The sequence below is a fragment of the Crocodylus porosus genome, unplaced genomic scaffold (assembly GCF_001723895.1).
Source record: "Crocodylus porosus isolate Cpor-Errol unplaced genomic scaffold, CroPor_comp1, whole genome shotgun sequence".
Taxonomy (NCBI): domain Eukaryota; kingdom Metazoa; phylum Chordata; order Crocodylia; family Crocodylidae; genus Crocodylus; species Crocodylus porosus.
The window spans coordinates 4,245,813-4,262,989 of record NW_017728944.1 but is presented as its reverse complement, the minus strand read 5'-3'; the positions used below and the strand labels follow the sequence as shown (position 1 = coordinate 4,262,989).

At 45.7% G+C, this 17,177-nt stretch overlaps 1 protein-coding gene across 3 annotated transcripts in view; it reads left to right on the top strand.

The window, feature by feature from the left end:
• LOC109320353 (zinc finger protein 385C-like) overlaps positions 1-17,177 on the top strand; it is a 235,576-nt gene that overhangs the window by 177,390 nt on the left and 41,009 nt on the right. For all 3 annotated transcript variants that reach the window (XM_019550414.1, XM_019550413.1, XM_019550412.1), the window contains exon 3: positions 14,719-14,861. In XM_019550414.1, the coding sequence (XP_019405959.1) occupies positions 14,719-14,861 (143 nt within the window). The remainder of the gene's footprint in view (positions 1-14,718; positions 14,862-17,177) is intronic.

Below are 17,177 nucleotides of genomic sequence, written 5' to 3'. Positions count from 1 at the left end.
TGTGTGTACATATATATAAAATATATATATATATATACACAAAATATATATAAATATATATATTAAATAAATCTATCTTACCTTTCCTAGTGTTAAAATACAAAGATATCTAAAAGGAGGATTTTGTTTGGTTTGGTTTGGTTTGCAGTGACAGAATAAATTATATACGGGGTCCAAAAAGTAATAAATGATTCCTTTTTTTCCAAAATAGTCCCATATACCTGACCTTTCCATTGCAGTCTAAGACTTTTGCAATCTTGCAACCAAAGAATGAGCCTTTTAACATCTACCTTATGAACAAGCTTGAGTTTTTGTTTGCGTTGGTTGATTTTTCTTTTTGAACCTTCCCTCACCTTGGAGTGAGTGAGGTTTTCTCAAACCATGACAGCTCAGTGAAATGGCAGCTTTTTATTGGATCGGTACACAAATGTGCAAGAATTGTAACCAAGTCCAGATAGAATTTGTTGCATGGCATGTGTTCTCTTCGTTAATTATACAAGCCTATGTTTGTTTTTACCTTACTCGGGGTGCTTTTCTTAGTTCTGTAGAAGGGGGAAGAAAGACCCTTATTACTGGTTTTAATTTGCAATAAAGTTGAAACTTTGAACTAACATATCATGTTACTTGAATGCGTATACAACCTAAGAACAATGCTTGTTTGGCAAGAATAGCTACAGTGGGGCAACAGGAAATCTGACAAGGCCTCCAGGTTCTCGTGCTCAGCAGTATCATATCCGTTACCTTGATGGCAAACTAAAGCATCACAGCTTTATTATGGCCACATCATCCTCTTACATGCACCTGTGCAAGTGTTTCCATTTAGACCTTGAACCACAGACCAGTGGAAGAAGCAAAATCTTCCCTGGGTCCCAGATTCCCAGTGTTAACAAGTAATGTGCACCACTTCTGTGATGGGATGATGGTCAAGGTAGTCCAGATCTCACCTGTCACTGCTATAACGGAGGTTCTTGACTTTGCTATCCTGTAAATGTTTTCATGTGTGGTATTTCTCCTGTGGCAATTCAGATGCAGTAGAAGTAGTTCAGATACATTGCTTCTGAGATCTCTTTACTGCTTGTGGCCAAATTCCACCCTAGAGTGAGTGAGCCCAGTTCCATCAAGGGTGATAGAATTATGTCTTTTCCTTCCTGGAGCAATTTGCCCTGAATGCCAGCTGTGTACTGGTAAACTATAGACACATTCGTGGTGAAGATGGCTCTGGTTTGTGCTCTAACAATGCCTAGAGGTGGTTAACAGGGCTCCATGGTGCTAGACCAGGGGTTTCAAACTCATCCCTGTGGACCAGATGAGTAGCACTGAGCTGGTCCGCTGGCTGGACTGGGCTTACAAACTATCCCCACATTCCAGATCCAGTGTGTGTCCTGGAGCAGCTGAAGCAGGCATGGTGTGCAGCCCCATCCTGTTTCAGTCTCCATAACTATGCTGCATGGCCCTGAAGCCACTTCCACTGTGGGGCAGTGCCGCATATGGCAGCCACACTGCTGCTCCAGAACACAAGTGGGAATGGGCACCACATGCAGCGTATTGGGCCATCTGGTGCACCCCACATGCTGCCTTTGGGTCACGCTGACACCTTTGTACAAGACGCTAGTACCATTCTCCCACACAGGGTCAGTGCAGTCTCTGGCCCCAAATCGCAAATAAATGTTGCCTTGAAAATGTCATTTATTTTGTGCTTGTTGGCTCCACTTCTAAAATCCTTCAAGCTACATTCTCCTTATCATTCGTGTATTTATTATTTATATGACAGTAGCACCAGAAGGCCTCAGAAATCGGAGGCCCATTTTGTTGTGTACTTGTACACACACACGGACACACACACGTAGCTCTGTAGCATTTTTATAGCAAAGTCTAGGAGAAAGAAAGGTGTTTTTTTCACAAAAGGAAACTGAACACAGAGAAAGACATTCAGCTACTTTCTTGCTTACGCAAGTGGTCTCTAGCCAAGACCATCCTTCCCATATCTTAGCTCGTTGGCTAAATTAAACAAATGCTTTATCATGTGTCAATGTGGTTAAAGTTCTGTCCCTTGACTTCTGCCCCTCTCCCATTTTATTTTTGCAGTACACTGGTAAAAATACTTCTGGAGAAGCTTTTACTCTCAACAAAGTATGGGCTTGGCATTGTCCCTACCAGCACCCACCTCCTTCCAGAAACCTTCCGGGTAGCCCATTGAAGAAATAACTGGCAGCGTGTGGAAGTTGTGGGAGGGGGGGAGGTTCTGTTGTGTGTATAGAAAATGGGCTTTGTGTTTAACCAGTAGAAACCAAGAAACTGCTTGATAACAAAGAAAAACTCAGCAAGAGAGAGATCTACTCCATACAGTGGAAAGGAGCTACAGTTGGTGCATCTCACTTCCAGGATTCTGGCCAACCTGGAATTTCTGCCTCTTCTGTGGTTAAAAGGTGGTTCTGTTTGGCAAAGTGGCTCTGCAAAAATGTCTTTCCAGACTAAAACTCAGTTTGCAGAAGAGAAAGATGTGGACTGTTTCCTACTCATCACTGCTCATTTTTCAAACTCCTGGTCAGCTTAGGTTCTTTGGGGTCACGCAGTATGGCCAGCAATAAGGACAATTCTGCCCATTAGTCTTTCCCTAAATTATTCCCTAACCCATGGAGTATGAATTTTATATGTAGAATTACAGCCAACCTTAGCAACCTTTGGTGGAGTCACAGAAACATCAGTCACTAAGGATATGGGTTGGCCTCCAGGATCTTTATTACTTGTGACAATGCACAAATAAGGAATGGCATTGAGTTTGCAGAAGTGGATATTTGGTGGGGAGGAGAAGTCTCTTACTTTATAAATGCGTTATGCATGAACTGCAGGAGCTAATACGCATGAAAGTCAGTGGGGTTGTCGGCACAGGGTCCCTTTCCAAAGTAGTACTGCACTCTAACCCTTGAATGATGGATGTCCTTGGATTGCACAGAAGCACAGAGAACTGTGTGTCTGGAAACAATGAAACCAAAGATTTCCATCTTTAGTGCATGTTAAAAGCAGCTGTTGAGTCCCTAGCCTCCCACATCCTCAGTACAGTTGTTAGATCTGGTAATGTTGGCTTGGTTGTGCACATATTCGGGTGAGAACTGCAGGATCATAGGCATTTTTTTTCACTGATACATTTGGATCTTGGCATCAGCTTATCTCATTGATCTGATAAACAGATTCTTATAAGGTTGTTCTCCTGAAATGCATAAGGGAAGGAAGAGACCTGTTTGTGACCAATCAAGGCATGGAAAAAGAGGAGCAGGGCAGTATTCATCACAGGTTTTGGCCACAGATTGGCAGGGGTTGTTTTAGCTGGCTTCAGAATGCATGTCCAAGGCCCCTCCCTTAAAACACAGTTAAGGGCAGCATGTTGCACAGAAGCAGTGTCCTCTCTTGAGAAAGCTGGGCTAAGACTCCAGAGTGTGTTTTAGTCCTGGTCCTGCAGTGATTTCCACTGATGTATCACAACTTGGAGGCCAAGGACTTCTTAGCTCCACCAAAAGGCCCCCCTACCATCTCTTCTTGCGGGACTTGGAAACAGCAGCCCAAAAACAGGTCTTGTGCAGGCAGAGGCAATGTTATCAGCTCAGATATAGGCCCAGTCCCCTGGCCTTAAATCTAAGTATAAGCTGCTGTTTGTATATTGTATTGGATCTCTGGTTCAATCTGCTTGTTACTACAATAGCTGAAGATACAGCCGGTTACACTCTTGCTTGTTTGAGCCAAATACTGTAAATTACCAAGCCTTCCATAGAGTTTTAGATGCTTCGTCCATTTACAGCACCCTAGTACCCATGCCTGTTCTAGTGCTTTGAACTACAGTCTTTGGGATCAAAAGCAGTTCCCAAGGGTCTGCTTCAAACAGTTGAACTGAATTTAGTCTGAGCAGCCTGGGGAAGGGCAGAGATTTTAAATCCGTAGGTCAAGCATTGGAAACCATCATCATTTCTGCAGATCCCCTACAGAACACAGGAGAACCAGATTGTTTCTGTGTAAACAAACTGCTGCTGCCTCCATCTGCCTTGTGCAAAGCATCTGCCAACTGCTACTCTGTGGCAGAGCTGTAAGCATGAAAACGTGTCCTTGGCAAAGCCTGATGGAGGCATGAGCAACAGCATCTTTGCTCAGGGAGGCCTCGGAAGCTTCTACGTGCATGCCGGATCAAGCAGAGTGCAGCAGATCTGTTTTAAAGGGGACTTTGGAAAAAATATGCTGCAAAAGTGAAGTGTTTCCTTTGAGCATGGTGCTGGGTAGGAAGGTTTGGAGGCTGGAGTCCTTCCAGATCAAGTACAGCTCAAACAGTGGCCATGGGTACTTTTAGGCCCCACTTCAGCATAGGGCTCAGGCATGTGTTTTAAATTCAGCAGGATGGCTTGTGTGCCTTTAGGCTCTGTGAGGACCATACATGTCTCAGAGTCGGGCATGCTAACTGAGTTTTGGAAGGGCCATGAGAATGACTTCTGAAATGTGCTGCCTTTAATTGCTCCTAGGCTGATCCCCAGTAAAAGGGAGGGTACTTAGTCATCAGAATGACTTACCTGTGGGTAGAATGGGGTTCCCATCACTTGCCAACTTTAAGGTTGAGCATCTTTCCAACATGCATGTTGCAGCTCAAATGCGTGGTCTGGCTTGGTGTGGGAATCACTGGGGGAACTTCTCTGCCTCATGTTATACGAGTGATCAGACTAGATCAGTTAGCATTTTTAGTAGACATGCCATAAGCTAAGCCTCACATGGTTCCAGAGTGCCACTCCCACCTCCTTCCTCTGATCCATCTACTGCTCTGCATTCTGCTTTCTCCTCTGCTCCCCACCCCATCTGCTGCTCTGCTTTCTGCTCTCTGTCCAGTGTGCTGATCTGCTTTGTTTCCTACCCGATCAGCTGGTTACCACGTGGAGGCTGCTTGTAGCACATGTGCTATGGGTTGGCCACCCTGATCAAAAGGTTCTTTGGGGCCTCAAGAGCCATGACATTTGTTTCATAGAAGAAATGATTTTCTTAGCTATATTGAAGTGCAGCATTTGCTGTATACTGGGAGTGGGTGCTCCCCTACCACAGGAAGAGGGGGACAGTTTGAAAACCTGACAGCATAAGTTCAACTGTATTGCAGGTTCTTGGAGAATATCATTGGAAAGGTGCTTGGATATTTCACTATAGAGCCATGACCCTCATGGCAGAATGGAGCTACGCCTGCCATACAGACCCTCCTTGGAAAAACTGGTCTCGCTCTTTTCTGTTGCTGCAGCAGTTGCTGGATGTCTCAGACCAATTTAGCAAAGCACTTAAGTGCATCTCTATGCAGCAAACCATTTAAGCATCTGCTTTGAAGCTCCATTGGTTTCAATGGCAGTTGTGTGTGCAGAAGTCCTTTGCTGCATCAGATCCTGTATGTGACACAGGGTTGGCATTTCCCAAGGAGGTAGAGATTCCTTCAGCAAACCAGAAAAAGTCAGGAACGTAGTGTCACCCAACCACTGATGCCCACTGCCCCCTCACATTGGCCTGCACTGAACAAATAGGAAGAAAGATAATTTTCATAGCTGGGGGATCCTGCATCTTAAGCCATTCATCAACCAAGCTTCTCTTTCTGATGGCCGTGCCACTCCTCTCTAATAAGGTCATGTCATCCTAGATGGAACTCAGGCTCTGCCTTCTTGCCAAAGCAAATCCTTTTAATTGGGTGTCTAATTAATAGCTAAAAATACATCCCTCAGCTGCTGCTGGCATTACACTCCCAGCAGAGGTAGGGGAAGGGCTAAAACCATGTTAGAGGAAGTTGTGTGGCAAGATAACCTTGTCATAGGCAGCCTATGAGCACAAGCGTGGGAGTGCTAATTCCTCAGCTTCCTGGGACCTGTCTACATGATAGAAACTGATGTTATTTTACCCCTCTACACCCTGATAATGGGGGCAGGTTGCACTGTGCAGAGCAGGGTTCAGACCTATTGCTGCTTCTACCAGTAACCCCTTGGCATAGGTTCTGTCTTACACAAAGGCAGTGCATTTGCATCCATGGCTGCAAATCTTCTCCCTGTAGACCAAGCATAAAGATTGGTAGGAAGCTGTGGGCCTCCTAGAAGGCAGTGGCTCATTTATGGAGTAGAAATTAACTCCAACCAAGTTAGTTGGTAGTTTTATCCTCACAATGCAAATCTTGTAACATGTAAAAGGAGACCTCCAGCCCCTCCCCACTTACTGCACCAGCTAGTGCTGTGCCGCAGTTCCAGCACCTTTACATGAAAGTCCCGTTACCCTGATGGTCTACACTGGTGGTTTGAATCTGTACCTACCGTTTTGTGCTGGGGGTTGGGGCAGTTCTTATCGAATCCTGTTTAATAAGAAGAGAATAAAACGAAGATGACGACAAATATGAAGAAGACAACCCAAATGTTTATGTTGTCCCTTAACAAATGAACTGGGCTCTTGGCCTTGGTCATGTTGCTTAGAGAGTTAAAGCACGGGCTTGGAGGACATCTGAGCGCCTTAGAATGCAAGTCATTAGTCTGAAGGAACATCATCTATCTGTCCCGTGTTCAATAGAAAGAGGGTCCCAGCTAGATATAAAGCAGGTGGTGGATTATGGATGGAGGAGCTGGAGAGCAGCTGTCCAAAGGCAGATCCTGCCTTGGTTTCCTGGGATGGGGTGAATGCCATTCCCCTGGATCATTCATGTGTCATGGTGCTCTGCTGTTTGATGACATTCCCCATGTTAGCAACTGTGTTCACTCCCATTAGTCCAGTCCTGTCAGCTTTTCCACTGAGACAGGTGCCCCCTCACTTCACTTCTCTGCACAGGCCTAGCACCATCACAAGTTCTCTTGTGTTATGACTGTCACTGAAGCCGGAGTGGTATGGAGCCGTGATTGTGGGGTAGGCCATCTGGATGGTTCATTGGCCCTTGCCTCTCTACTAGATTCTCAGTTCTGGGGGTGAAGTGATAGGTAGGCAAGATGACTTGTCCTGAGATCTGATGAGATGCCACCCTGAGAGGATCATTTCCACGCAGAAAATATTCCTGGATTCAAAACAGACTTAAAGTCACACTCCTAGACTTGGGGTAGCCTTGAAGGGTGATCGGTGCAGCCCTTTGACTTCTGAATCCCTTGCTTCCCAACCCTGCCTGCTGCATCATGGATGGATGGTAAATGGCTCAGAAAGGGTACATTCTATACCTATGCATCGTTGCAGCTTGTTGTCATCTCTGTCTTTTCCCCACCTCTGCTTTGGCATCACCGTTGGCCTTTGATACAGTACTAGGATGCCTTAAACATCATCCTTGTGTACTGTAGAGGCAAGCTTGGAGAGGTGAAGAGATTTGTATAAGGTCATAGAGTGAGTCAGTAGAAGAAACCAGGAGTCCTGGTTCACAGTATCTTGCTCCAAGCACTAAAGAGCATTAACTTGTGCAACATGTGTGATGCGCCCTGAGGGAGCCAGAGCAAGGTTGGCAGGATCATGAGGATATGGAAGCTTTCCCCAGCTCTGCTAAAGACTTGCTAGATGGCCTTGGACAAATCACTTAATCCCTCTAGATTTCAGCTGAAATGGGGATGATATTTGGGGCATTCCACCCATCTCCCATTGTACTTGTCTTGTCTGCGTAGATGGCAAACTTTTCAGAGAAGATCTTGTCTCTTACTATGCTTCATACAGTGCCTAGCTAGCACAACGCAGCCTTGTCTTAGTTGGGGCTTCTCAGAGCTACTGTAAAAAACAGACTTAAGTCCCAACTTATCAAAGGAAGCAAGAACAACGCCCCCTTTTTGTAGGCCCAGTTCAGCAAAGCATTGAACATGAGACTGAAGTCAAGCACATGCTTTTCTGTATCATGTCTTTGGGTTCTGGCTGCTAGCAACAAGCATAATTAAAAATGCTCCTTATGTGGGGTTTTCCCAAGGAGCTGTAATCCAGAAGTCATCTCAGCGAAGCCTTGCTTCTGTCTCCAGTTTAGTTACAAGCTCTCCTCTCGTGAAACTAAGAACCCTCTCAGCTCCCGTGCATCAGGGAGACCGCGCTGGCAGCAGCCATGTTCTCTCTGCACAGCGAAGCAATTGCTTTTGCTCAGCTGCAAGATCTATTTATTCCATTACCATTAGCAGGGGCAGGGATGTTAATTTGCCAGCATCATTTCTCACCATGTGATATGGAATAGTTCTTTTATGTAAAAAAAAAAAAAAAAAAGACAAATGGATGGAAAGTTGCCGACAAAGCTGCAGGGAAGCCCTTGCTGTCCAGTCCCGAGCACAGTTGTTCCAGTGCTGTTAATTTCTCTAGAATTAGCATATTTGCATGTAAAAAGGATGGGGGACATGGGGGGTGGAGGGATTCCCTAAGGGGCTCCAGTTCCCCTGGATGCTGTGCTTTGCCATCTCAGAGGATATGATGCAGAAATGCCGTTTCACGCCTCAGAAGGTTAATTATGTGTCATTTACCCATTTTTGTTTGGTTTTGTTTTATTCCCCTGCCCTCCCTCCCTCCCCCCTATTAGGATGATGATCATCTCTATTTATTTATTTATTATGCTGTTTCCCAGATTTCCCTCCTGGGTGACTTTGGAATTAATTCAATCAATGCACGCCTGATGAAGCAAAATGTAATTTTTTGCCCTAAAGTGAGAAAAGGCTCAGGGATAGCTCCTATACAGATAAAAAAATGAAAATGCATGCATTCTCCCAGAAAGAGGTCACTTTTGCCTGTAGGGCCTCTGTGTCCAAGGTTCTTTTTGTTTTATTTTATTTTTCCCTGAAATTAGCAAATCGTTCAAAGTTTGGATTTCTGATTCCCAGCACGGCTGCCTGATCCACTGGGTATATGTCAGTAGAGAGTCTGAAATAAATCAGAATTGACCCCTTCAATCATCAGATTAAGACCCAAATCCAGCAGAGGCTTTCAGCACACACCAGAGTGTATTTCCAGACAAGGATGGAATGCTGACTGGGAGTGCAAATGTTTGAAACTGCTCACGAGGGGGGATTGTAAAAACATTAGAGCCGTTTGAAAGCAAAATTCCAGCCCCAGCGAAGTCCGTAGGAGTTTTGCTATTGATTTCACTGAGACTGAGATTTCACCAGCCTTTGTAAATCAATTCTTCTCGGGCTGCCTAGAATCTATTTATGATGAGGCGGTGTTGCCTAGTGGACAGAGCCCCACAGAGGAGACTGGGGGGCGGGGGGGGTTCTTCCTGGCTCTGACACTGACCTATCAGGTGATCTTTGTCAAGTCACTTCATCTCTGGCTTGCCCTACTTCTCGAATGTGGATGAAAATGCTAACCTCTTTTGTAAAGCATTTTAATACGTCTGGGTGCAAGGAACAAGGTGCTGGGGTGATGGTATTTGTTCTTAGACATTAAACAGCTTGATTCTGTTGAATTTCTTTTGTGTGCAAGGAACTAGAAAGGCTTATGTTTATATAGCAAACTCAGAGAATTTCTCCATGTCTTTAAGATCACAGGAGTAGCTTAAAATACAGTAGCAGATTATTGTCATATTTTTTGTCATTATAACACAGCCACAAAGAGTCAGACAGTCCCAGTTTGTGTAAAATCCCAAGTGCACAGGACGCAAATCAGTTTAATCCCTTTAAATAGGACGAGCATAAAGCATTTTGGAAAGGGTCTTTAAAATGACACTGATTGCTCCTATTCCTGTGTAACATTTCCACTGTGGGAGCAAGGAGGGGTCTGTGATGTCAGGTGCTCTGCACTGTCTTTCTCTGCAAAGATCCTTTGGTTTCTGCAGTATCTAAAGGGGAAGAAGGGTCCTGTGCTAAGATACCCGTCTCAGATTCCTGAGTCCTGTTCCCTGCACTGCTATAGATGTCCTGTGTGACCTTGGGCAAATCTCTTCATCCTTGTGCGCATCCCTTTACAGGATGGGATAGGCCTTTGGATGGGTCTACAGGATGGACCTTAGCCTTTCTGGGGCAGGGACCACCTCATGCTGTGTGTTTGTACAGTGGACCCTCAGCCTTGGTTAAGGGCCCTAATTCATTTAATAATTATGGTGTTCTCTGCAGTCACTGAGCAATAATGATAAAGATTGCGGAGCTCTTATTGGAGGTGTGGCACGTAGCCCCTCCCAGGAGGTCATCAGCACCTGGTAACATCAACCCCCTACATCACCTGTACCTTGGGTCTGATCCATGTTGTTTGTGATAGAGCAGAAGGGGGTATAACTCTCCCCTGGCTTTACTAGGCAGCAGGATCACACCCCCAGGGTCCCTGCAGCATTGTGGGTGGCCATACCCTCCTCAGGCTTTGATGCTGACTCTCTTTCATCTATCTTTTCTTCTCAGTAGCTCCATTTGCAGGGTGTTAGTGTGGGAGGGAAATGGGCTTCTGGGCTGAAACAGCCCTGCAGGTTACTCCAAATCAGTAGCTGCTAGCTGGATGCCCCCACCCCCGCCCACCAAATATGCATGCAGTTGATTTCCCAACTCTTCTGGTGTCCCAGCCACAGGCAGGGATCTAGTAGTGATGCTTTTTGCTCTCCTTCAAATTGCTCCAAGCTTTTTGGCAACTGGGGTCTTTATTGCTCTTCCCCATGCCTACATGCACATTCCTGCACCTTTGCCGCTGCGCAGAACACATCTGTCACTAGAGAGCAGTGATTGCTGGGTGTGAACTAGATGAGTGGCTGGAAGACAAAGGCACCACTGGTATGGCAGACAGGTAGCTCATATTTCAATACCTGTAACTCCCAATGCAACAAATTTGCTCTGGCTCCCTGGCCCTTGTCTTCCAAAAGAAAGAAACCCCCAGATTAAACCAGCCTCCTTTCTTTGCAAACACCTGTCTGTTTGCAAACAATACGGCAAAGATAAGGCCTCATCTGGACCCAACCCATTAACTTTCTGATGAGCTTCCATGCTGTCAGCAAGCATTCTGCTCTTATGTAAATAAAGTAGTTCAGAGGTAATTGTGTGGCTCCATTAATGGTGCATTTGTGATTTCAGAGATTCATTCAAAGCCACTGGGATCTCTTTAAAACAGAAGTGCATCTAGTTATATCCAGATATGGCACTGAACTCTCTCAGCATCTTGGGGTGATTTAAAGCCGGTCGACAGCTTCTGATCCGCACGTCATTATCTGTGTTGTCCCAGGGAATACGTGGCCAACATTTGTTGTGTTTCAGTGAGTGGGCAGAATTGGGACTGAAATGTTTTCTCCTCTGTGGTGATGTGAAGGGGGGCGGAAGGGCTGGAGTGGAAGGATCAGGCCTGACAGCTGTAACAAGGCAGGAATCTGTTATTGGCTTAAGAGTTTTCAAAGTTATAGTTGAAGCCAAGAGAACCTAAAATAAATTCAAGCTAAAGGGAAAAGATGGGGATTATGTTTTCTTACAGACTCAAGTACAGATCAGTGAGTGTTTATTACTTACTAACTGAGATGGGAAGATAGGAATTTCCACAGTAAACCAGATCAATGGTTTGTTTAGCTCAGGCAGAAGGCAGGATAGATCTGTACCTTATAGACTATATTTTCTCAACCTGTGTGTACCCTTCGGGGTACGTGAGACACATGCAGGGGGTATGCAGGTATCCCAGCACTTGCTCTCTCTTGCCCTCTTTTCCTCTCAAAATCATGGCAAAAAATTTGGTGTGCCATGTATTGCACAGCGCTTTAAATTTCCCAGTGATAATTTGCTTTGCGCAGCACTGGGTTCAACCCTCGTGGCACTGGGTTCAGCCTACCTAGCTTTGGCCTACGTCACCTCTAGCCCAGATACATACTTGAGTTGTGCACCCCAGGTATAAAAGGTTTCATATCGTGGCCTTATATACACAGCCCTTCTTCCAACATATGGCACACATTAGTCTGTAAATATAAAATCCCCTGGAAAACTGAGTGTTGGGGTACTTATTAAAATTTTCAGAACTTAGGGGGTACTTGCTACTTAAAAGGTTGAGAAACACTATTCTAGACTAACTAAGTCATAGATGCATGAGAGTTTATAAACAGAGGCTTGCTTCATCAGATGCAAAATAAGCATTGTTAAGCTGCTGCTTTGGAAATCCCTGATTTAGTTAATCTGTAAGGTGTAAATCTATCCTGCCTTCTACCTGACTTCATACTGATATTGCTAAGTACCTCTCTTTGTTTAGCTCAAAACATGGACAGACTAGTCATTACACTGGTTCAAAAAAAAGGCAGAAGACAGATGAGATAATACCGTAAACCAGCCTGCTGTTCGGATGTTGCAAGTGGCATGGGCAGCTATGAGAGGGTGCAGGCAGCACAGTGGCAGATATAGCAGAAAGCAGAGCAGCAAATCAGGCAAGGAGCATAGGACAAGAAGCAGAAAGCAGAGCAGCAGTTCAGGCAGGGGAAGCAGATTGGAGTGGCACTTGGGGAAGGGTCAGAGATAATTTGTGGTACTCCTGCCAAAAAGTTTGCCTCCCACTGTCGTAAAACAAAGTCATTTAATCTAATCCGGCGTAAAATTACTCCTGAAAGAATCAGGGGTAAAAATCCACCAGTTTAAGTTATACGAGTTTATGTGTTGTCTGTCTGCGAATCCATCCCAGAGGAGCTGTTTGTGAAAGGGAGGCTCTCGTGCCACCTAGTGATGAGATGCAGTAATAGCCGTCTACTAAGTGCAGCTACTGTGTTCTTCTGTCCCTGATACCACTGCAATATACATGGATCTGTGACACCCGTGTAAACAGGAATATGTGGCCATCTGTCTGTGCCCTCAGTTCCTTGACTCTGACAGGGGCCAGAATCCACTACTGGACAAGCAAGTACAAAACTCCTTTTGGGCAGTTCTCAGGTGACCTGTCCCAAGGGGAAATATCCTAGTCCCAATCCAGGAGTCAAACTGAAGGCAAAGCATGGCAGCACGGCTCCTCCATCCTTTTTGTACAACATAAGCTCTGCCTTGGGGTGCAGAAAGAGACTACCTGCTGCAGGCTGCATGGTTGTTCGGTGCTCGGTTATGTTGCCATTCAGTTTGCTGCACTGGGATCCCCTTTGGTGAAACTTGTATAAGCCTATGGGCTCTGATGGACATCTTGAGCTCGGCTCGGCCTGAGGGGCAGCGTAAATTGATGCGTTTGGCTCTGCAGATGGATAGTGGGTGTTGGGGGGAGGCTTCTGTGCAGCACCCTGCAGTGATGCTTCCAATATATGGCCTGGAACAAAAGCATTAACCCCGCCCCAGGGTATAGTGAGGGGCTCTGGTCCATGTCAGTGGGGCTCTGCTGGCTCCCTTCCTCCCTATCAATCCTGTCCTCTGCCACAGGACCATGCAGGACTAAAGTACAGACCCTTTTCATGGCTCCGAGAGTAATGATGTAGCTTAGGGGCTTTGGTGCTGCTGGGAGCCTTGTGCTGGTTCATGCCAGGGGTATCACATTGCCCAGGTGGCTCTAGGGCACCATCCCATGGGAACACAGATGAGTCTTTTCATGTGATGAGAGTACAGCTTCTACCCTGTGCTGGGAAGAAGTGGAATTACAAGCCTGGCTTGAGCTGCTTCCACAGGAGAGAGAGCTGGTTAGCAAGGATGATACAGCCAGGTTCCATATCATGTACCTGAAACCCCACAAAAAGCCTCTGCCTGAAAAGCAATGGCAGTAGTAATCAAGGCAAAGGGAGGAGAAGCAGTTTGCCAGAGTGGAGAACAGCAGGCTTGATTCCTCTGCCACGTGACAATTCATTTTTCAGTGTGGATTTAAATGCAGCTTCTGCTCAGGATCCACAAGGGCTCTGAGCTTCTTGCATTCTCTTCTGTAAGGTTCTCTCTGATTTCTGTAGGTTTTTCTTTATTAAACTGCACACTAATTTTAAATCACACACCACAACTCACAATTACTCTGCGGGGGAAGAAGCCAGGCAGCCTGCAAAGCTGGTTTGTGGCGCCCAGGACATGGGCGGTTCTATTATAGGAGCTAATAATCTGTCAGAAGAATAACAAGAGTTGGTGGGGAGAGTCAGCAGGAGAATACCATCACCTAGTGGTTTTCCATCCAGGATAGCAGGGGTGGAGGAGAAGAAGAGTTATTCCCCAGTACTCGCAGCTCAAATAAGCCTAAAGCATCCAGGCACCTAGAATCCATTGGTTGTCAAACACCCTGAAAAATTACATCAGTGCCTCTTAGCCAAGGGGTGTACACTCCCCTCCCCCCCATATCCTGCTAAGTTAGACTTGTCTTTAATATTGTTTTTATTGCCACGGTGTCTCCATAGTTTATAAGTGTCTGTATGCTCAGAGCTGTATGTGACTCAAAGGAAGGCAGGGTCCCTGCCCCAAGCAGCCTGCAATCTCAGGCACTGATCCTATAGCAAAACCTGCTAGGACCCTCCCAGAGCCAATCCTGACTCCTCAAGGCAGGAGAGAGACCTCGGCAATTATGATTTGCTCATTATTTGAGCTGGTTCAGAAAAAAGGATTCTTTTCACCTGAGTAATATAGCTACAAAAGGCTACAGCGTGACATATCCAGGCCTTTCTGCAGGAAGTCTTGGAGCATTTCAGTACCCTCTTGTCCAGATCACCCAGCAAGAGAGTTTTGGATTGCTTCTTCTCTGGAAAACCACAGTGTTGATCTGCTGTTTTAAGTCAATGGAGAAAACCAGTGTGTTTCATCCAGTTTGGGTTGCCCTTTGCTCCCTCCAGGTTCATTAATCAACAGAAATCTAAATTTTCTTTTTCTCTCTCTCATTTTTGCCCTCCTTCCCCTTCTGTCCTTACCTCCTGTTCAGGTCCATCCGGGCACAACAGCCCCCTGCTGACATCATTGCCTATTCCTGGCCGTCCCCTGCATCCACCATTGGATATCAAGCACTTTCTGACCTTCAGGCTCAACGGGACATCCCCTCTCAACTTGTTCCCCAACTTCAATACGGTGAGTTATTAAATAGCAGGGGGTGGAAATCAGCTGTTTCCCTGTCTGAAATGGCTCAGGGAAGCGTTTCAACAACAACCCAGCCATTGAGAGTTTGACACTCACTGCACCTTGCCTAAACCTGTCAAGTGCTGCTTGCATCTAAGGATAGGAAAGGAATAATCCAAAAACATAGGTAATAGTTGGAGGCAGCCAGTTGGCCAGAGAGCAGTTAGTGGGCAGGGAGATATCCCGTGGTCCAGGAGAATCCAGTGCAGATGCAGGCGGGGCTGATTCTGGGAGACGCAAAGCATCCTCACTTCCACTTGGCTTTGAGTAAGAATGATAATGGTGAGTTCCTGCCAGGATTTGTGCCCCAAGAGGGCTCAGCCTATACGGTTTTGGCCAAATTTTCCAAAGAGTCCAGCAGTGCCCACAGAGCACATAGAGACGTAGCCATGGGTTTCACTCAGGACAGCAAGGGAATCCTGACACCACATTCCCAAAAGAACAGGGGTGTTCTACCACCAGACTAAGGAGCAAGAGCAGCTGCAAATACCTGGGTACCAAAATGAAAGTACCTCCAGACTATTAATCACAGCAGGAAGCTGCACTACAAAAAGTTACTCAAGGGAGGGGAAGGGCAAGAAAGGCAGCATGACTTGCTCAAGGTCACAAGATGGATTGTTGGTAGGGCCTGGGGCAAGCACTCATATTGCCTAGACGCAGTCCAGTGCCTTACCCACTGCACCATGCTGCTTTATAAATGTCATCACCCCACAAATTCTGTCTTAAGTTTACCCTGGACACTTACTCTATTGTGGCCCCACTCTCCTGCAGTCAGATCCTATTGATAGAGGAGCCCCTGTCTTGTTAGCTACCAGACAAAGGCATATAGCTCCCAGTGCGCAGACCAGGCAGTTTCCTAGTTTGCTAGGATGCTCTTTGACCAGTACAAATGAGTGTGTTGAGCCTACATGCACCACTCTGAGCTTGAAGTGAAGCCTGTTTGCAAGACCAGGGTGAGAGTGCTTTAGGTGTGTACATTGCAAAAAGTCCTGAACTTGATCAGGAGACAAGAATCCTATCTGAAACAAGGGAGCGTCCAAGATCAATCTTGAAAGGTGAATTCCTACTCCATTTATCACTATTATGCTCCAGAATTAAAAAGATGCTTCATTTCAACCAAGATCAATTGGATTTCACTCCCAGAATCAATAGTAATAAAGTTGCTTTGGAGGATAGTTTATTAGTTGAAACAAAAAAAAGAGGGAGAGAGTGTGAGCGTCTAAAGATATAAGGTGTCTGCCACCTGCCACATATGGTAAGGTGGGTAATCAGGCCTGCTCTACTCACTGTGAAATTTCTCCTGGTAGTTTGCTAACTTCAAGGTCATTCTGAAGACAAGCCAGAGGCTTAAGGTATGTGCTGTGATGTGATGTGATGTGATATAATATGATATATAAGATTGTGTCTCAAGTACTTAATATCATGATCTTTCCTTTTTCCCCCCTACCTCCCTGATCAACCATCCGAGTATATCAGAAGCTTCTTACTATGGCCAGGGAAGTAAATAGAACTGGTTGGAAAAGAAAAATAAACTTCCATTGCAATTTTTTGTTTCTGCTAGAAACTGTTTTTTCTAACTAGTGGAATAGCAGGGATTCTTTGCTTTTTGAGACTCCCTTTCTAAAAAAAATAAAAAACAACCTCCCCCCACCCCCCAAAAACCCCCCACCAGAGTTTGCAGGTTTTACAGGGAAAATAAATATTTTCAATTACAAATTTTGACCAAAATGAAATCCATTTTTGGTTTGAGTGGGACATTTCCATAGGAGGTGGCAATTTACTGCCCTGCTGTCTTGGGAGATATCTGTACCAATGAGCAGTGGGTTCCTTGGGGATATAGCATGTGAACAGATGCTTGTGCTAGGAGGTCCTTTCAGAGCCTGGAGGGGCAGTTAGAGAGACACAAGCCCAGTTTTGCATCCTCCCATGGAGCCGCTGTTCTGACTTGCCAGTGTGGCAAGTCTTTCTCCCCCTGCCACTGTCATGCCACTGGCTTTGCCAAATGAACTTTGGCAGGTCACCTAGTCCAGTCTTTTCAGCATTGGCTACCTGAAGTTCATCATCAAAACCTTCACTTGCCCAGGAGCTTAGGGCTTGAAAGTGTAGGCCTGCTTTGAATGTTTCATAGATTTCATAGATTTCATAGACATCAGGACTGGAAGGGACCTCAGGAGATCATTGAGTCCAGCCCCCTGCCCAAAGGGCAGGAAGTCAGCTGGGGTCATAGGATCCCAGCAAGATAAGCATCCAATTTACTCTTGAAGGTGT